At 42.4% G+C, this 22,278-nt stretch overlaps 1 protein-coding gene across 1 annotated transcript in view; it reads left to right on the top strand.

Moving 5' to 3' along the window:
* Positions 1-2,123: 2,123 nt before the first annotated feature.
* Positions 2,124-22,278, top strand: part of LOC311257854 (F-BAR and double SH3 domains protein 1-like) — a gene marked incomplete at its 5' end in the record, with an annotated part of 84,718 nt that continues 64,563 nt past the window's right edge. The window contains 7 exons of the mRNA XM_084353791.1: positions 2,124-2,144; positions 3,069-3,166; positions 3,318-3,363; positions 4,552-4,625; positions 18,959-19,103; positions 19,263-19,405; positions 21,340-21,397. Coding sequence (XP_084209917.1) covers positions 2,124-2,144; positions 3,069-3,166; positions 3,318-3,363; positions 4,552-4,625; positions 18,959-19,103; positions 19,263-19,405; positions 21,340-21,397 — 585 coding nt within the window. The remainder of the gene's footprint in view (positions 2,145-3,068; positions 3,167-3,317; positions 3,364-4,551; positions 4,626-18,958; positions 19,104-19,262; positions 19,406-21,339; positions 21,398-22,278) is intronic.

Below are 22,278 nucleotides of genomic sequence, written 5' to 3'. Positions count from 1 at the left end.
GGACACCAAGGAGGCCTTTGAGGATGTCGCCATCATTTTCTGAAAAAAAATGTGGTGTTAACTCAACAATGATGAGACGCTAGAATCATGTACAAGTGCCGTTTACTTCAACAACTAATAATGTAACATAGTTCTCAGTAGCAGTGTAGTATCGTATCGTACATAGTAGTCGCCATCTTGTTGCACTCTGACCTCTACGTGCAGCGTGTTAACTACAACCTGCTTTATACAACAGTGTCCCCTTGTGGTATAAAGTAGCAATAGTATGTCTGTTGTATATAATAACAGAACACAACAATATGACTTTAAAATACCATCCCCTCAGCTATAGGCAGCTTATTGGCAAGAAGTGTGACAAGAAGTGTACCCATAGTAAATAACTGCACAACATCATGATTCTAACATTTAGCACAACACATGTTTTGTTAACAGATATTATTATTTACAGGTGTGTGTGTGTGTGTGTGTGTGTGTGTGTGTGTGTGTGTGTGTGTGTGTGTGTGTGTGTGTGTGTGTGCACATGTGTGAGATGTATGGAATTTTTAGGCACTGCACAGCAATAAATGCATTTTATTCTTAGAATGATCAGTTAAAGAAAAATTTTGTTAAGTGTAGCATAGGGAGGAGAGTGTACTCAAAGGTCCCGAATGCCAAATTGAGCAGCACTAGTGGTTGCAGTCTAGCACCAGCATGTTAGACCAAATGCTTCAGTAACCAGCAGAGTCGGGAACAAGAGGCAGGCGTTAGCAGGTGGAGAGTAAGGGCACATCGAATGTGTGTATGTTGCAACACTGCTCACTGTGTCTATTTATAAATGGGGCAGTCCAACGGTTCCGAAGGGAGGGGGCTTACATGAACTAACATACATGCGCTACCAGAACAGCTATCCAATACAAGAAAACAAAGAAGCTCGATAACAACACATAAAGAGGGACTGTGAAGTCACTCTCTGTTACACTTAACTGCCTAACTGAGCCGGTATAATAAGAAAATAAAAAACGGGACATGGAGACACAATGTTAGTGCACTGAGCAGCAACATGCTTCTCTTCCCACATATCACAAAGAACAACAAGTCTTTCCCTACAGCAACTCTGAGGGGACACACAGATGGACAGGGTGATGATTGGTGATGGATGATGGCCCAGCCCTAATATACTATATCAATACATTGTTATTGATCAGTAATGCTGCAGTAATGTAAAAGGATATAATTTTTGTACAGGACTGCAATTAATGATTATTTTCATTATGGTTTCATCTGCTTATTAATTTCTCCATTAATCAATTGATTGTTTGGTTTGTAAAAAAAAAAAAAAAAAAATCACCTTGACACCTTCGCAATATCTGTTTTGTCCAACCAACAGTTCAAATCTACAATAATTTAAAAAAGGATATAAATAAAGAAATAAATAATTAAAAGGAAAAACAGCAAATCACAATGTTTTTGTTATTAAAAATGACTTTAACACTTAGTTGCCAATTAATTGTCTGTCAATTAACGTATTAATGAATTGCCTATCATTCAGCTGTACTTGTATGAATTGATGGGAAGTTTAATTTTTAACCAAACATTATTTTACATATGTTTTGTGTGTAAAAAAAAAAAAAAAAACAAACTTTATTTGTAAGGTTAAAAGAAAAGTATAAAATGTCATTAACAAAAGTACAAAACCTCCTTTTGAAAAAGTAGAAAGTGGCATCAAAAGACTAGTAAAGTACAACTACTTGAATTTTACTTAACTACAGTACATTCTACCAGTACAACTACAGTGAATGAAAACTCTTTCAATGTATGTATAGGCACCTGATGAAAATGTGAATTTATCCTTTAAACAAGCGTTGTTTTCTGTTCAAGTTAATAAGTTAATAATCAAGCCACTGGACTCTGCTGCCCTCTATATGCTTTTTTCGTGACAGCGCTGCAGTGAGGGGATCAGAGAGAGAGAGAGAGAGAGAGAGAAACGGAGAGAGAGATGGGGAGATCAGAGAGACAGAGGGAGAGAGTTGCACATGTGCATATGTGAGTTTTCACATATGCAAATGTGCAACTCTCTCCCTCTTTATGGAAGTTGGAACTAACACAGTAACAGAGACAATAACGGATACTGTCAGCATCCAGCCATGCAGCCACCACCCAGAAAGGTAAGGTTGCATTGAGTCTAATGTGGAGAAAGAGTTGGTGCTGAGTTGGTCTCTACTACTCAACTACTTTCATTTGTGTGCCTCTACATTGCTTTAAAAATTCAAAATACATTGATTTTTCATTTAAAGAGTATTTCAATTTAACATTAATACAACAAAGTGCATTTCACAAAGCATGTTTCCAATTATGTCTGAGACATAGGTGAGATAGATTTGTGTTGTACAAATGATAGCGAAAGCATCTGTTGCAAGAACAGAATATGTGTCATTTATAATACATATACTGACTCTTAAGGTGTTTGTTACATTTTCTAAATAACTGAACTGTACAAGATCATTTAGTTTGTATTTGAGGGCATTTGAGTCCTTGTACACATTTGACACATTGCATCTTGCACTTTGGTCAGAATTGAACAGAAAACATGTCAAAACTTCCAAGCTTCCAAGTTTGAAGTCAGGTCACAGGCAGCTTGTATCGATCCATTCTTCAGCTTGTAGTCTGCAGTCAAATCCACATATCCTTGAGCTTGTGACATGAAGTTGCGGAGCAGTCTACAAGTAAACAATTGTTTGCACAGTTGATCTTGGTACCTGTAACTGCTTTGGCTCCAAGTGACAGTGACAGCCAGCAGATTTGGTCCCAGTTTCAGAAGACCTATGATAATTCATTATTGAACCAAACTTCATGAATGTTTTTTGTGACAAAGTAGTATCTGTTCCACTCATTCAATCACAGAAAAAAGAGAGTTGTAGAAATCATTGGAACTGATGCTCACTGACATGGTGAGAAATGGAACAAGTGTGTGTGTGTGTGTGTGTGTGTGTGTGTGTGTGTGTGTGTGTGTGTGTGTGTGTGTGTGCGTGTGCGTGTGTGTGTTTGCCCGTGTTTGCCATGCGTGTCTGCGTACATGTTATTTTGTGCAGGTAAAGGAAAGCCAGCAGGTGAAACTGGTATTCTCAGAGCAGCTCAGCAAATTGCAGACCAAACAACATCAGAACACTGAGCTGCTGGAGGAAATCAGGTACAAAACTTTCAGTGCCTCTGCATGAATCCACTTGATTCATGAGATAGACAATGATGGGCTTGTAGCTCAATACAGACATGGGCAGTGAAAGCATGTTATTTGACATGTCTGTTGGTGTTGTGTGTTGTGTTTTTCTGTGTTTCCCAAGGTCTTTCAGTAAGCAGCGAGCAGCTATAGAAAAAGAGTATGGTCAGGTGAGTGCACAAGCTATTCTAGGCCACTATCAGTCTTCTTACAGGAACCTTTCATTTTTTACTGGAAATGCTCATCATTTATTGATTTGAGGTCCCATATCAGCACCTGAATGCTATGCTGTTATTTATTGCCTCTAGTGACACTGTGTTAAAAGTATGTGTGTGTCAGTATGTTTCAACACACTCTTATGCCATTCTAGCTCGATTTATGTTTTTTTCCTTCTCATATTTTTATTTATTTATTTATTTACATGTTCCAAGTTTCCACTTTGTAAGGAATGCTCCAGAGTTTAATTTGTTTTTTGCACCATTGCAGAGAATGTGTCGCATATGTGTGTCCACACTAAAGTTTTAAATAATTTTTTTCATTTATTACAAGCAGACAGAGCTTTTTGGGGCCCACAAGTTTCGGTATTGTTGGAGCCATGAGACAAAGGGGAGATATATCAAAAAAATTGGGAGGTACATTTAAACAACAAATTAAACTGCAGCCATTAAAGCTTTTTCTTTGCGGCTGTACCTCAGCATAGTTGTGCTTTGAGCTAAGTGCTAACGTTTGCTAATTAGCACTAAAGTGCACCAAGCACAGCTGATAGACTGAGATGAGGCACTCAAGAATGTGCTTAAAGTGACATCCTTTCGACTGTCGCCATTTGTGAGAGGACTTTCCGCTAAAAAAGTGAATGATACATGTCAATTACTACAATTTGTTGCATAGAGTCCATTGAAGGCAAAAACAAGACCAATGTGATAATGACAATAGCAGGTCAAAGCAGTAACAAGTCACTAAAACACACACACACACACACACACACACACACACACACACACACACACACACATACACAGACACAATCCGTAATGCAAGTTTAGAGACAAAGAGGTCAGAATAAAATTACATGAAAACCAAACATACTCATCATGAGGCCTTGCTAGTTGTTGGGTGTAATACAAAAAGGGTGTAAGGTATTGGTCTGCACCAAAATCCTTATCACATCATCATGAGCTAAATAAACACCTTTTATGAAAAGCTTATGTTGTTTGTCATAACTGTGTATAGGCAAAATGGAAGGAATGCATTTACCAAGTAAGCCTCATCTGGTTCTGATTTCAACTGGCGTGGTGTGTATTCAGTATTTACTGACTCCTCCTACAGCTGTGATCCAGTTGTAAACTATGCATTTTCAGGCTCTTCAGAGGTTGGCTGTTCAGTACCAGAAGAGAGACTGGCAAAGAGTGCATACAGATGCTGTCACTTCTGGGTAACTGTACACACATATTGTACACAGCCCTCTCATCTGCTGTTTTCTTTTCCAGGTTTTTGATGGTGCTCTTATTCTCCACAACATACCACTAGACTGGTGTATCTGGCTAATCTGCTGTCATTTTTAATAAATACCGAAAGTTGCTGCCCATGAGCTGTTAGCGTAATTTTAACACTGGACATATGACTTTTCACATTAAAAAGATTGCCAATGAACATATCTTACTTTCCTCATTTCACACTGTCAGGACCAGAAGGGCAAACAGGGCAACTGTGGCCCTCTCACAGCAGGCAGGTGACAACATCCATGATGACTCTGCTGAAGAGCGTAATCAGTCATCCCACCCACCTTCATACAGTTAGCTAACTTGTAAGCTTGTAACTTGTAAGCTTCATTTTCTGGCATTTAAAAAAATGGCTTATAAAATTTGAAAAACTATGCGATTTAGACTGAACTAGAAATAAAATAAATAATTACAAAAAGCTGCCTGTTTATTTCCCTTTTAAATGGTGCCACATTTGTAAGGAACATGCATTTGTGGAATGAGCAGCAGAGCTGAGTATGTGGGTTGCGCCTGTAAAAAAATTGCCAAATCTCCTCTGCCAAACAGCTTATTTTGCTATTGTTAGGTTTAACACTAATAAAATACACACAAACAGACACGGACTCAGAGTTTGTCTTTCTTTGCAAAGGGGAAGTACAGGTGTCAGCACTGTGAGTCTGATCAGCAGTCTTCCAGCGAGCTCTCCCCCATGCATAACTTTTATTCACAGACAACTGGGCGTGATCGTATATCATTGGTGTAACACAGAGCACAGAGAACAACTTGTTGAGTAACTTGTTGCTAGAGGTGAAAGTGGCAGATATGTAAATGTCCTGTGGTCAAGCTCTCCACAGATTTCAGCATAACAGAATAGCATAAGATTTAGCATAAGATTTAGCTAATCAAAAACTGATAATATATTTATTCACACATAATTCCAACATTTCCCTCCTGTTTATCAGTTTTGAACATGCTGTTTCATCAGAGACTTACTTGTCATGTATCATGCTTTAAGTAAGACCGTCATTATGCTTGTTCAGAGTGATACTTTCTTACTCCCACATGTCACACATCAGTGCAATCAAATCAAATCAAATCAAATCAAATTTTATTTGTATAGCCCAAATTCACAAATCACAGTTTGCCTCAGAGGGCTTTACAATCTGTACAGAGACGACACCCTCTGTCCTTCGACCCTCGATTCGAGTGAGGAAAAACTTGCCCCAAAAAAAAAGCCCTTTTAACAGGGGAAAAAAAAAATGCGGAAGAAACCTCAGGGAGAGCCACAGAGGAGGGATCCCTCTCCCAGGACGGACAGACGTGCAATAGATGTCGCATGTACAGAGCAGATCAACGAGATCACAATGTATTCAATTATAAGCGATGGTTGACAGGAGTGAAAGTACACAAAGATGTATTACAGCAATAATGATGAAATGCACATGGAAATGTGATTACTAGTGATAACAGTAGTAGTGATCAATGGCAAGGATGGTATGTAGCAATGCAGTACGATAATAGTAGTGGAACGTATGTAACAGAGATGTGACTAATATTAGCGACAGTAGTGGTGGGTGTCAGGCAGGGTCATGGCAGTAGGTGCATCCACGATCAGGCAGGGCCATAGCAGTAGGCGCATCCAAGATCAGGCAGGGCCATAGCAGTGGGCGCATCCACGATCAGGCAGGGCCATAGCAGTGGGCGCATCCATGATCCACGACCCGGGCGCGGCCAGGATCCAAGGGAGCCTGTAGGACTAGAAAGCACAAGGACTCCGGGGAAGAAGTAAGTCAGTGACATGCAGAGATGGGGCATGTATACAGGCATAATGTATACAGATGGAGAGGAGAGGAGAGGGGAGGAGAGAGAAGCTCAGTGTGTCATTGTCCCCCGGACTAGGCCTATAGCAGCATAACTAAGAGCTGGTCCAGGCCTGTCCTGGACCAGCCCTAACTATAAGCTCTATCGAAGAGGAAGGTCTTAAGTCTACTCTTAAAGGTAGAGAGGGTGTCCGCCTCCCGGACCAAAACAGGAAGATGGTTCCACAGAAGAGGAGCTTGATAACTGAAGGCTCTGGCTCCCATTCTACTTTTGGAGACTTTAGGAACTACAAGTAATCCTGCGTTCTGGGAGCGTAATGCTCTAGTTGGGTGATAGGGTAATATGAGCTCCTGGAGATATGATGGTGCCTGACCATTGACAGCTTTGTAAGTGAGGAGTAGGATTTTAAACTCTATTCTTGATTTTACAGGGAGCCAGTGCAGAGAGGCCAGTACAGGAGTAATATGATCTCTTTTCTTAGTTCCTGTCAGTACACGTGCTGCAGCATTCTGGACCAGCTGGAGACTCTTTAGAGACTTGTTAGGGCAGCCTGATAATAGAGAATTACAATAGTCCAGTCTGGAAGTGACAAATGCATGGACTAGCTTTTCTGCGTCTTTTTGAGACAGGATGGGCCTGATTTTTGCAATGTTACGTAGATGAAAAAATGCAGACCTTGAAATTTGTTTTATGTGGGAGTTGAAGGACATATCTTGATCAAAGATAACTCCCAGATTCCTGACGGTGGTGCTGGAGGCCAAGTTAATGCCATCCAAACTCGCTATATCATTAGATAATGCATCTCTAAGATGTTTAGGACCAAGTACTATAACTTCGGTTTTATCTGAGTTTAACAGCAGAAAATTGCAGGTCATCCAGGTCTTAATGTCCTTGAGACATGCATGGAGTTTAGTAAGCTGATTAGTTTCATTTGGCTTTATTGATAGGTATAACTGTGTATCATCTGCATAACAATGAAAGTTTATGGAGTGTTTCCAAATTATATTTCCTAGAGGGAGCATATATAAGGTGAATAGTATGGGTCCAAGCACGGAGCCTTGAGGAACACCATGACTAACCTTGGTATACAGGGATGACTCATCATTAACATGTACAAACTGAAATCGATCCGATAAATAGGACTTAAACCAGTTTAATGCGGGTCCTTTAATGCCAATTAAGTGTTCCAGTCTCTGTAGTAGAATGTGATGATCAATGGTATCAAATGCAGCACTAAGATCTAGTAAGACCAGGACAGAGACAAGTCCTTTGTCAGAAGCGATTAGGAGGTCATTTGTAACTTTCACCAGTGCCGTCTCTGTGCTATGATGTGCTCTAAAACCTGATTGAAAATCCTCATATAAACTATTTTTATGAAGAAAGTAACATAGCTGGTTGGCGACTGCTTTCTCAAGGATCTTGGAGAGGAAAGGGAGGTTGGATATAGGTCTATAGTTGGCTAAAGCTTCTGGATCAAGATTAGGCTTTTTAAGGAGCGGTCTAATTACAGCTAGTTTAAAGGATTGTGGTACGTATCCTGTTAATAGAGACAGGTTGATCATTTCTAGTAAAGATGTGCTAATTAAAGGTAAAGTTTCTTTCAGCAACCTAGTTGGGATGGGGTCTAGGAGACAAGTTGTTGGTCTAGATGAAGAAACCATCGAAGTTAGTTGGTGGAGGTCAATGGGAGAGAAGCAGTCTAAATATAAGTCAGAATTTACAACTGTTTCTGAGGTTCCTGTGTTTAAAGATACAATAGTGCCAGTTGAGGGCAAGCGATGATGGATTTTGTCTCTAATAGTTAAAATTTTATCATTAAAGAAGTTCATGAAGTCATTACTACTGAGCGTTGTAGGAATACATGGTTCAGTAGAGCTGTGACTTTCTGTCAGCCTGGCTACAGTGCTGAAAAGAAACCTGGTGTTGTTTTTGTTTTCCTCTATTAATGACGAGTAATAGCTTGCTCTGGCATTGCGGAGGGCCTTCCTATATACTTTAAGGCTATCTTTCCAGGCTAAGCGGGATTCTTCCAAGTTGGTGGAACGCCATTTCCTTTCAAATTTCCGTGATGTTTGCTTCAATTTGCGGGTATCCGAGTTATACCAGGGTGCTAACCTCCTGTGCTTTATAGGTTTCCTTTTCAGGGGGGCAATAGAGTCCAGTGTTGTTCGCAATGAGCCTGCAGTGCTATCAACAAGATGATCGATTTGTGAGGAACTGAGGTTAGTGGAGGAGTCCTCTATTATATTGAGACATGGCATTGAGTTTAGTGCCAGCGGTATAATTTCCTTAAATTTAGCTACAGCACTATCAGATAGACATCTAGTGAAGGAGTTTTTGCCTAATGGTGTGTAGTCCAGTAATAGAACTTCAAAAGTTATTAAGTGATGGTCTGATAAAAGAGGATTCTGTGGAGAAACTGTTAGATTTTCAATCTCGATACCATAAGCTAGAACAAGGTCAAGGGTGTGGTCAAAACAGTGAGTTGGTTTATGTACACACTGAGAGAAGCCAATAGACTCTAATAATGAGATAAATGCAGTACTAAGGCTATCATTAACGACATCCACATGAATATTAAAATCACCTACAATAATTACTTTATCTGATTTGAGGACTAGACTTGATAAAAACTCAGAGAATTCAGATAAAAATTCTGAGTAAGGACCAGGTGCTTGATACACTACAACAAATAGAACTGGCTGTAAAGTTTTCCACGTTGGATGTGAAAGACTCAGAACAAGGCTTTCAAATGAGTTATAATTTAATTTAGGTTTAGGAATGATTGACAGACTTAAGTCATAAATAGCTGCAACACCACCTCCTCGGCCGGAGCCTCGAGGAATGTGAGTATTAATGTGACTGGGTGGAGTGGATTCATTCAGGCTGACATATTCTTCAGGATGCAGCCAAGTTTCAGTAAGACAGAATAAATCAATATTACAGTCTGAAATTAAGTCATCCTCATGCTCACATCCATTCGTCTCAGCTAGATTAAGTAGCTCATATTGGGCCTCACGTCCTTGTGCTAGTAGCTGCATCTGTACAAAACTTCTAGCAATCATCTTCTCAAACATGGAACGCAGGCAGGGAATAACACATGAAGCAAATAGACAGAACAATACCAGGATCACCAAAACAGGAGCCAGTGCTTTAAGCAGTATTTGCCACCAATTCCCAGAGAAAAATCCTGAGAACCAGTCCATAGAAGGGGTCGCTCCTGGGGTATTGTTCAACACATATCGCTGGAGGTCGGTCAGATTTTGCAAAGCTTGGTGAATGTCTCCTCCATCACTGAGTCCATCAGGGATGTAAGTGCAGCATGTCTCTCCCACAATTGCACACACTCCTCCCTGTGAGGCTGTCAATAGGTCCAGCACGATCCGATGTTGCATCACCATGTCACGTATGCTCCTTTGTTCCTTGGCCAGTGAGCGGCCCAGGCTTAGAGTGGTGTTGATGTGTCTCAGCAGGGCATATCTGTTGATTTCAACGTGGTCACGTACGTATCCTAGTCCCACCATTGGGACCAGGCTCTGGCCGAATTTGGCTCCTCCTGACCAGATGCGATATGCCCGGGGGACGTCCTCAAGACCGAGGTTCATACTGCGCCTGCTGCGGTGACGGTGATGGGGGTGACTGGTGATGTTTCCAGGAAGATAGAACACGTGGTCTGATAATGATACGAGTGCGCATGTGCCTCCCCATCCTCGTGGTAGAGACGGATAGGCTCTGTGTCCGCAGAGCCAGTACCAATCACCTAACACTCGTGTACCATTTGGTGTAGGGACCACGCGGGAACAAAAGGTGATGTTCTGGTATCCAGGTGTGGGTATTGACTGTCTCCAGCTCATGTCAGACTTACATTGTTTCAGTCTTTCGGTTCCGTTAGCAGCACAGTTGGCTTTGGTGAGACAGCCCATGCATGCAATTGGATTCAGTGGCGGACAAAAAGAGTATGTGTGGTTACACAGATGGACTGGAAGAGTCCCCACTTTCACAGTTCCATTTCCTTGCACACACTTGTTCAGCTGTCGTGGTTGGAGTCTGTTTAGATAAACTAACCCTGGCAAGGGTTCGCTTATCTGTGGCCATGCTAGTAAGTCTGTGCTCCCTGAGCAGTTTTCAGGTCCTCTGACGGGGGAGTCACTCCAGGTGATGTTCAGCGGCTCAGAGTAGTTGGCGTTGATCCATGATGCTCTATTTCCGGGATGTGTGGCCAGGCTCATGAGGCAGTGAGTTTTTCTAGCTGTGGTGTTGTACGGCCACAGCCCAGGAGCAGCAGTGGATACTGGCATGTGTGTGCAGACATAGCAGTTCGTCTTGTTGTTTAGGTGAGCGGTGGTGTTCACGAAGCTCCACCATTCATTGGTGGCAAATCCATGTGGGTAGTGGGTGTGGCGTGCGTGCTCACCTGACAGCTCCCGTCGTCCGACTGGAGGCTTTTCTTTTTCTTTTCGCAGGAGCCACCACACCAAGAATCCTAATAAGAGTAGTGCAAGAAACATCACACTACACCATAACTCTCTGCACCACATGCGGCATCGTCGTCCTCTCCCTCTCCCTCTCTGTCCACGTCGGCGGCCTCGGGTTGGATCCTCTGGATTGTCCATCTCCATGTTCTGCATCGTACACTCTGGTGACTCCTATTAGAGTAGGGATCAGTTGATTTCTTCACTGGGTTTGAGACACTCGTGTTTCTATACAACAGAGCCCCTTTGTAGCCCAGACTTCCCCACTACTCCGGTGAGTCAGGGAACGGCTGCAGTTTACAATGGCTGAGGTGGATCCACGTAGTTCTCTCTGCAATCTTGACTGCCGTTGGCGTGGTCAATAACACTTGATATGGTCCGTCCCAGCGTGGACTGGACCAGCACTTCCTCTTTATGACTTTCACGAACACCCAGTCGCCTGGTTTCACCTTCTGGGCATTCTGTGAGAGGGGAAGAGAATCAGAAGGCAGTAAATTTGCATTTGATACTTGTTGCTCTTCAAACAGTTTCCTCATGTGTTCAGCTAACGTTGTTTCTTCGTCAGCTTTCTGTATGTCTGGAGAGAAGGATGGCAGTTTAAAGGCTCTGCCATTCACTATTTCAAATGGTGTTAATCCTCTCTCTGTAGGTGTTATTCGCATGTACAGCTTAACTAAGTCCAGGCATTCTGGCCAGGGACGCTTAGTTTCTTCCATACACTTTCTCAGTCTTGACTTAACTGTACCGTTCGTTCTTTCCACTAGGCCTGCGCTTTGTGGGTGATAAGCACAGTGATTTTTCAGATGTATTTGTAGGTGTTTAGCCATCTGTTGCACTATTTTGTTCACGAAATGGGGACCATTGTCACTGTATAGTGTTTCTGGGATGCCATGTTGTGGCACTATGCTTTTGCATAGAGCTTTTGCTACTGTTAGCGCATCTGCATGTTTGGATGGGAATATTTCTACCCATCTGGAAAACGCATCCACTATCACTAGACAGTACTTGTAAGGCCCACTCTGATTTAGTTCGATGAAATCCATGTGCAGGGTTTGGAACGGGTATTTTGGTGCGGGAAATTTTCCTCACTTTGGTCTTAGATTGCCCTGTGGGTTGTGTTTTATGCATATCACACATGATCTGCAGAAATTTTTTGAGAAGGTGTTGAAGCCATAAGTAGTAAAGTGTTGATGTACTAGGTCTATCATCCCTCCTGTTGAGACATGGCAAGGCCCATGGCTCAATATTGCTGCAGCTTTAAATAAACTTCGTGGAGGGACGGGTTTGTTATCAACAGTATATAGACCTGTGTCATCAACTGTGGCTCCTTGTTTTACCCACATTTGTTTCTCAGTGTCTGGCGCCACCAGTTGCATATCTCGTGTGACTTCCTGTGTTATAAGTGAGGAGTCGGGTGAGACAACATAGATGTCTGATTTACCAAAACTGCCTGCTGCTGCTGCTTTTGCAGTTTCGTCTGCCAACCTGTTACCGCAAGTGACACTATCAGTGCCTTTTTGGTGTGCTGCACACTTACATATAGCTATTTTGCGTGGCAACTGAACTGCATCTAAAAGAGACATTAGCAGTTGTGCATGTGTAACTGGTTTTCCTGTAGACGTTATCATGCCTCTACGTTTCCACTGTGCAGCGAAGAAAAAGATAGTTGAAAATGCATACTGGCTGTCTGTGTGGATCGTAATGTCTTTTCCAGTGGCCAAAATACATGCTCGTGTCAGAGCTATTAGTTCTGCAGCCTGTGCTGAGTGTTTTGGCTCTATTTGTTTAGCTTCCACTACAGTGTTAGGTAGTTGAGTAACAGCGTAGCCTGACCTGGTTTGACCTTTGTCGTTTTTAGAACATGAGCCATCTACAAACCAAACATCTCCATAGGAGAGGGGCTTATCAGTTAAGTCTTGTCTCGGCAGATGTAAAGCTTCAGTTTTTTCAACACAGTTATGTGGCTCGCCCTCCTCTGCTGTCGGCAGTAGAGTGGCTGGGTTCAAGGTTGTGCATCTTTTGACTGTCAAATGAGGCTGTGATAGCAGCACAGCCGTGTAAGATAACTGTCGTGCAGGAGAAAGGAATGTCATCTTTGCCTGCAACAGTAACACATTAACTGCATGAGGAACTAGTAACATTAGCTCATGGAAAAGTACAACGTCGGCAGACAGTTGTACTGCCATTGCTGCTGCACATATAGCTTGTACACACGGTGGTAGGGCTGCTGCCACAGCATCAAGTCTTTTTGAGTAAAACGCGACAGGTTTCATTTTTCCCCCGTGTTGCTGTAACAGTACAGATGTCATAAACCCCTGTCTACAGTCCACTGTTTGAGTGAACGGCTTCTCATAGTCAGGAAGAGAAAGCACTGTAGCTGTCATTAACTCCTTTTTAAATTTTTCGAAGGAGTGTGTGGCTTCCTCAGTCCATTTTACTTTATCTGACATTGACATTGGTTCGGCATAGATGAGGTTCAATAGTGGCTGTGTTTTCTCAGCATATGAAGCTATCCATGCTCGGCAGTAGTTACATAGTCCCAGAAAGGTCATCATTTGTTTTTTGTTTTGTGGTTTTGGGACGTCTGCTATCGCATGTTTTCGTGCTTCCTGTATCTCGCGTCCTTGAGCGCTGAGAGTGTAGCCTAAATATTGAACTCGTTCTTTCACCCGCTGCAACTTTTGCTTTTTCACTTTGTTTCCAGTTTTTGAGAGATGTTGCAGCAGGGCGAGAGAGTCTGCAGTGCAGCTGTCTTTGCACGGTGAGGCTACAAGAATGTCATCCACATATACAATTATTTGGCTTCCTTTTGGTGGATTAAAGGTAGACAAACAGTTATTTATTGCTTGCGTGAATACTGTGGGGCTGTCACAATATCCTTGGGGCAACCTAGTATATGTGTATGACTTTCCTGCATATGTGAAGGCGAACCAGAATTGTGAGTCAGGATGCACAGGTATAGAGAAAAATGCATTACTCAGGTCGATGACAGTATAAAATTTGTTTCTTGGGTGCAGAGTGTTTAACAGAGTGTGCGGATCCGGCACTAGAGGAGCGCGAGATTGCACAGCTTCGTTTATTTGTCTGAGATCCTGCACCATTCGCCAATTAGTACCGTCTGCCTTTTTCACTGGGAAGATGGGTGTGTTACAGGGTGAGTCGGGACACTCTCTTATCACGCCAGCATCCAGTAATTGTGTAATTACGGGTTGGATGCCTGTAAGGGCTTCGGCTTTTAAAGGGTATTGTCTGACCCTTGGTCTCCAATCAGATTTTGGTTTAATTTTTACTGGAGCAGCTGTTGTCATTAACCCGACATCTTCAGGCCCTTTCGTCCACAGTGAGGCAGGCAGGTATTTTAGTTGTTTCTCTTCTTCTTCAGTTAAAAACGCAGAAACTAGTCACCTAGAGACATCATGCAGTCCGGGGACTGCAGTGGTGCTCCATCCTAAAGTTTTTCTGTACATCTGTGCAGATGGGCTGTAACTCCACCCATCGTTGTCAATTTCTCTATAGTCTGAGGCTCGTGCGGCTCTGGTAGCCATTTGACCTAAGTCTTTCCACTCCATATCTGGTGATTTGGAGAGAGAGATGTGTGGCGTCCATCCCATGTAGAATAACGACTTTGCTTCGCGAGGGAGGATCACATCAGCTACTGCAACTGTTTTCTTGTCAGAGTACAAATATGGCACTTTAAGTTCGAATGTCTGCAAAGCAAACAGTTTCTCTCGATACTTAGCATCTGGTTTTAGTGCTATGTTCATAGTTACATGTAGCTGATCTGTCTCCATGTCGTCATGCTCTTCAGTTAGGGAGCTTTTGGCTGCTCTTAGCAGTTTGTCAGAGATATCAGTAAATGGATTGTTACTGAGATCCAGAGAATAGAACACTTTGTTCGGGAAGTTGTCTATGTGATACAATTCACCAGACTCATCGTCTAGCCGCACGGCCTTCATTCCCTCTGAGATGGGAATGACACCTATTTGCAGTTGCTGCATTAGATCTCTGCCTAATAGGTTTATCGGACAATCCGGCGAGATTACTACAGGTGCTTTAGTGTTTTTTCCAGATTTCTCATCCTGTATATACAGAGGTTTTGACATGCGTTTCATGCTGACCGCCCCATTAGCAGATTTGACCCAAATAATCCCGTTGGAGGCCTGGAGGCCTGGGACTTTATTTCTTAGCACAGTTTTGCAGGCCCCAGAATCACACAGGAAACGCACATCTTTCCCATTTATTACCAATGTAATCTCTGGTTTGTCCGTCATGGCACTAAACACCTCCCATGCGCTGTATACATCCACTAACAACAGAGGAGATGCATCGCCAGGCTTGGGAGCTGTCTGTGACCGTCACTTTTGATTCCAGTTCTCATCTGGAGGAGCTGAGGGGGGAGGATTTTTGTTATCTCCCCATTGTTTTGTTCTCCCTCTGTATCCTCCCCTGCTCGATCTACATTCTTTTGACCAATGTCCTTTTTTCCCACAACGATAGCATGCATCTGGGTCGTTATCTCCAGACCTTCTATCCCCTCTATGTGGCCTAGAGCCCCCGCGGCCCCTTCCCCTTACTCTATACCCACGGCCTTGGCCCCCCGAATGGAAGAAGGCGTCACTGTCTTCTTCAGTGTCATCGTGGAAGAAAACGTCTCCACTTCTCCCCTTTTGAGCCTTTTTACCCTCTATGTGTTTACATGCATGTCTTATCCATTGCATGGTTTCTGGAACGCCAGCTGTGTCCAGCTCTATGTAATGTTTTCGGGTCCAGGCTGCTACTCCTGGTTGGAGGCCATTTACTATAGCCAGTTTCAATTGTTGTTGGTAAGCACTTGTTTTAGCCTCATCAAAGGTTATTCCACTATTTGCTCTGAACACAGTTTCCATCCGCACTTTAAAATCATCGGGGTCTTCACCGGGTTTTTGTTTTACTGCACTTATACGAGTGTAATCTGCTTTTCTGGCGAAAGCGTTTTTTACTCGTGCAAACAGTGCATCTAATTGGGCTTTATAGTCACCTGCTAGGGTACTGTCTGCGGGGTAAGGAAATACAGCTCCTTGGGCTGTGCGTCCTGTATCGTCTCCTTTGACCCTGCCCCATTTTCTCCCCAGAGAGGATTGCATGGCTTCACCTGCTTCATGGCCGTTTAGTCTGTAAGAGTGAATTATTTCTGTCATATTTTTAACCCACTCTTCGGGGTCGTCTTCAGGACATGGAACTCCAGCCACTGCATTAGCTGCTCCGGCTAGTGTCCAGGGCCTGAAAACGTACATTGTTCTGTCTTCGGCACCTGTAGCAGCAGGATTTGGGACTTCTATCATTGGAAAGATTGACTCTGGTTCGTACCTCACTGGGGGTTTTATTTTGTCTGCTGGTCTTAGTGATTTTGCTTCAGGCAGTTCACTTGGGACCAGTGAGGGATATATTGGTGGGGTTGATTTTGATGTTTTTGGCCTGGTTATAGGGGGGTTTACTGCTTCTCCCCCTGCCACCCCTTGTACATCGTCAGCATCGGGAGGTTGATCAGGCCTCCGTCTACCTTTAATTACTCCTTCATTATCTTCCTTTCGTACAAACATTGCTTTTGCGTCTTCTTTTCTCTTTTGTTTATTTTTTGTACTATTTGCTTGTCTTTTGTACACCTGTTCTAGCCATTTCTTGGCATTTGTCAACTCTTCCTCCTTCCTATGTTTTTTTCTTCCCTCTTTTACTGCAACACTTGCCTCTAATTTACCTACAAGCTCTTTTAATTCCTCTACTTTGAGTCTTCCTGTTACACCATACTTTTTTCTCCATTTAGCTAAGTATTTTACATTGTGTGGATGTAGTTCCATCATGAACTTTTCATCGCCTTTTATTCCTGAGTTTTCTATCGGTCCGTGAGTACTACAACAGTTTCCCATTTTTATGTTACTGTATCTTTCACTTTTATAGTTTAACTAGAACTCATGGTCTACTTCAACAGTCCACTGATGTATGTTGGCACCGTAGGGTATCAGTCAGTGCTGCTGCTTCAACTCACGAGTTTTACCTGTGCACTTCTAGTATAAACTTTTACCGTGGTCCTTCAGCGCCACTATTCTGCTTAGGGTTATTTCAACATAACCATGCTCATTTTATACTCACGGCCTATCTGCAGTCCGGTCTGGTGTAGTCTGTCCAGATCCCGTCAATCCAGCACTGTACAGTCGGAGGGGACGTCTATATCACCGGCCGGGCGGAGAATTCGCTCCCCCGGGCTTTCCTTCAGGTCACCTGATGTGATCCTGGCCGTCGACGGGCTTCGGTGTGTCGTCCTCCTTCTGACAGAACTGGGTATGTTGGGATCCGGGTCACGGCACCAAAGAATGTTAGGTTTAACACTAATAAAATACACACAAACAGACACGGACTCAGAGTTTGTCTTTCTTTGCAAAGGGGAAGTACAGGTGTCAGCACTGTGAGTCTGATCAGCAGTCTTCCAGCGAGCTCTCCCCCATGCATAACTTTTATTCACAGACAACTGGGCGTGATCGTATATCATTGGTGTAACACAGAGCACAGAGAACAACTTGTTGAGTAACTTGTTGCTAGAGGTGAAAGTGGCAGATATGTAAATGTCCTGTGGTCAAGCTCTCCACAGATTTCAGCATAACAGAATAGCATAAGATTTAGCTAATCAAAAACTGATAATATATTTATTCACACATAATTCCAACAGCTATTGACTCTTGTTTGCTGTTGTTTGGTGGATTGGATGATTGAAGTCTGAAGAAACAAGACATATTGGCAATTTGACAATTTATTAATTTAACAAACAGGAGCCTCAGCAGTATGTGGAAGAACCATACACAACCACAACAGCCTGGTACCCCCTCCTTACGCTGGTCACCAGCCGGTCACACACAGACCGGGGTTTCTCTGAGACTACCTCCAGAATTTGTGAGTGGAGAGGATGGAATGGCCTGCCAGCAGTCCTGACCTCAACCCCATTGAACACTTGTGGGATCAGCTTGGGTGTGTCGTGCCAGAGTGACCAACACAACGACGCTGGCTGACTTGCAACAAATGCTGCAGTGTGTGACCAGGCTGGTGACCAGCATGAGGAGATGTTTGGCAGAGAAGATTTGGCCAATTTTTCATGGGCGCAACCCACAAACTCAGCTGTGCTGGTCATCCCACAAATGCATGTTCCTTACAACAAAGAAATAATCTACCAAACTTATATTTCCTTACTTTTTTGTGCTATGTTTAGCTAGAAAAAGATAACCAGGCAGCAACAGCTTTTGTTAGTCAGTATCCCATCTCTTGATCTTTAGACTACATTGGAAATGTTTTGACATTTGGTGGACTGTAACCTGGCTATTTACACAGAGCACTATCAGTAATATTAGATGAAACTCAAAATATGATGACATATGCCTGATTTAGTAATAAAGTTGCAGCAAGGTATGGCTCTTTATTGACATCTACAGTACAAATTGAAGTAAAGCCAACATGTGTATGTGCAGGAATGTCCAAATGTACTATTAACATTATAATATTCTAAGAACACGATACACATGTAAAGTCCTGCAGGAATGAGTCCTAAAACCCAGAGATATGTTAGTGTTTTTTCCACTTCTGACTTCCTTGACTCTTTCAATGGGATTTTTTTTCTGAAATAAGGTCTGTTGACACATGTGGCTAAATGAGACTGCAGAAGTTGTCGGAACAATAAAGGCTATTACGCCATTACTTACTGGTCCGTCTTTACAGGCGGACTTTAGTTGCAAACTATTCCAACTCAAACTTTACAACTCATAGACAGATCAATTTATTGTAAATGTGTATATAGTATAGTGTAGTAAGACACTTGGTGGTGGCAACATTAAAGTCATGTGACTGCTGTGTACTGCTAACACTCAATGCATCAGATTTGCATTTTGATTTTCTTTTTTGGGAACTTTCAAGAGTTTGCTTAAAATTCGCTTGACATTTAATGGAAACATGGCTACTGATTTATGTGTTTACAGGAGTGTGTTTGGCGTGTGGCGGTCAGTGGTAGATGCTATAGCTCAGTCTGCTGCATCACGACTTGCTGCTGCAGAGGAATACCGTCAACTGATTGGACAAGCCTCCAGAAGTCTTCACAATGCAAAGGACATCCGCACTAAGAGAGTGAGAGAGCTCCACACAGTATACACATTCATTTATCAAATACTCAAAACATAGGAGCTGATTAGGTGCATTTTCATTAGTGCAACACACAGTGACCATGAAATATTTACCAACAGACACCAATGGCCAAATAAATAATTTGCTTTGTGTGTGTGTTAGGGTCTGGAACAACTGCAGAAGGTTCAGGGGGAAGTAGTGGATTCTCTGCGGGAGCTGCACAGGATCAAGAAGCGCTACCACCAACTCAGTCACATTGCCGATGTTGCCAGAGAGAAAGCTGCTGATGCACAGGCCAGGTCAATGTGTGTGTGTGTGTGTGTGTGTGTGTGTGAGAGAGAGAGAGAGAGACAGGAGCAAAAAACAAACACAAATATGATGAAAAAAATGAGTTGCTTTGTTTAGAACATCTTCTATAAAATGTACGTGATACTTGAGCCAAAGTTTCATGTTGAAAAAATCCTAAGACAGATTCAAATAAGTCTGTAGTGCATGTGTCATGAATATAGTCATATGCAGTTACTGAAATTGATGATGAAATGTTTTTTTAAAAAAACATATAAACTCACTCTCTCACACACACACACACACACACACACACACACCCTTAAGAGGAAAGTGGATATAGGACTTTGGACACCCTGGCTGGCTGTATTTTTTGTAAAAGCTGAGCTCACGTTCTTGCACATGCACGCTTACAAACATCTAGGACCATGGGTACGGCTTCAGAGACGGATGGAGAGTAGAAAACAAAGAGAAAAAGGAAAGTGACCAACAAGGCTCCTGCTATTTTTAATGCATACCAAGTGTCTGCTGCATTCAAAGTTTCTTTGGTCTTTAAAGATTCCTGTTGATATTTTGGCCACTGTGCACTATGACCTCAAAATGCTCTTTCTAAAAGATGAATCTCAACAAGTATTGTTATTAGTAATCAGTGGTGGACAGTAACGAAGTAAATTTACTTGAGTACTGTACTTAAGTACAGTTTTTGAGTATCTGTACTTTACTTGAGTATTATTTTGGGGGGATACTTTTACTTTCACTCCACTACATTTGAAGGACAAATATTGTACTTTTTACTCCACTACATTTCTATTGATGCTCTCGTTACTCGCTACTTTTGATCAGCTGATGATTTTTTTTTTTTGCAAAATTCAGAGAAAATAAACTGTTTCTGCTGATTCGCGTATGGTTTGTCTTAGTCGTATTGCCGTACCTGTACTACGTCATGAGCACCCGTGGCCTTATCTCAAACCCATGTTTGAGATTTTTGTCACAAAAACTGATTCGTTTCAGTTTAAATGTTTGTTGTGCTTACCGCGGACCAATTATATCACGGACTACAAAGACTCGTCTTCCAACCTGAAAAAGCACGTCGCGGTATGTAAAGTAGCTACTAACGTTAGTTAGCTTAATGTTTGTGAAAGAGAGAGGGTGTGTGTGTGTGTGTGTGTGTGTGTGTGTGCGCGCGCGCGCGTGTCTGTGTGTGTGTGTGACAGAGAGAGAGAGAGAGAAAGTGGATGTGCGCGCGTTAGTGAGGTGCGGCTGTCTTTGATGTGGGTTATCTGGCTCATTTTTGGCTATGATGTATGATATAAGTAAAGTAAACTAGCCAATAAGTTGTTTATCTGTAAATGTCAATATCAGTTCTTGTAGTGCCTACATCTACATCTTTTTTTATGTAGAGAAAGCATGGATGTCAGATGCAAAAAAATACTGAACTGACCGCAGCTGTCTGCAATATATTTCATGTGTTGATGAATGCAGCTGAGTCTGTGTTCTGAGGCTTCTTGCCTTTATTTGTTTATTTTTGAGCTATAAACACGTCTGTAGCAGAATCGCATCAGTGTATTGTATAATGACATTAAGCTACTTTCCTTTCCTGTATTTCCTGAGATATTTTTTAAATACTTTTACTTAAGTAATTTTTTAAACAAATACTTTAGTACTTTTACTTAAGTAATATTTTGACTAAGCTTCTTTTACTTGTATTGGAGTAATATTTGACAAGGAGTATCTGTACTTTTACTCAAGTAGTGAAGTTGTGTACTCTGTCCACCTCTGTTAGTAATTCACCAAATCAATTTATTGTTCAATGCTATCTTAGACACACATTAGGTTTAGATTTTAAATATTGAATAGACCTCATAAGAAAAGTGCTGCAGCAGCATTTACTATGTCTTTTTTATTCTATGTCGAATGTAATCAGGATGTTTTTAACTTTGTCTTTCAGAGCCAGACAGAGCGAACGTGGGATTTTCCACTTTAAAACAGGACTACATAAGATGCCCACCAAGGTACTGACTTGATTGATTGTACTGCATTTCCCACAAAATGGAAATGAGAACACAGACCAAAGTAATAGACCATTTTGTTCCTGTCTCTCCCCTTAATACTGCTGTGAGCGTTGTTTTCATGGTTTTGCTAACTTCCTATCTGTTTTGCTCTTAGCAATCGCCTCCCTCCTCTCTATGTCACCATATGAACGTTCAGAGGCATTCACCTGACATAGTAGCAAACAAGGGGGTTCCTGCTCTCTGTGCATTCACAGGCAGACAGGACTGCTTTTTTCTGGAGTTTTCTGTCCTGATTGGATAAAGTGGGAAGGGATACCAGAAAATTTCTTTTTTTCTCTCTGACTGCATGAGCAGGAGGAGGAGAGACATGGGTTTCTGAGAGACAGATTACATATCTTAACATTTTCCATACATCCTGACACTATACCTGTGAGATAACTGTATTAAAGATGATTCCAAACCCCACCCAGGCAACATCACGCTGACAAGATCAGGCCAAATTAGGGCCAGACATTGTCCGGAAGTGCCCTTTCACACTTTCACACGTGCCAGGTTTGGTTTGGGCAAGGGGTGGTGCCAGTATGCAGGAGGAGAACTTATCTGCAATGTTCAAGCCCTGCCAGAGCTTTACAGATAGAGTGTCTAGCAAACCCCTGGAAGCCCACTTCAGTCTACTCGCAGAGAGCCCACCAGCCTTGGCTTCTGCACTGCTCCACCAGCTCCTGGCATTTGACCAGCTTCCTCACGAGCCTCCTCCATGTGTTATTGCCAGGGCACAGTCAGCCCCACATGTTCACCTGCTTGGTGGAGTCTGAGAAGATGATCACGTCACGGCGGAGTCTTGTGTGCACGATGTAATCAGGGAACTTCTTTTCCAAGAT

The sequence above is a fragment of the Pagrus pagrus genome, assembly GCF_965226575.1.
Source record: "Pagrus pagrus genome assembly, chromosome: 5".
Taxonomy (NCBI): Eukaryota; Metazoa; Chordata; class Actinopteri; order Spariformes; family Sparidae; genus Pagrus; species Pagrus pagrus.
The sequence above is the reverse complement of the archived record's forward strand: the minus strand, read 5'-3'. Positions and strand labels throughout refer to the sequence as shown.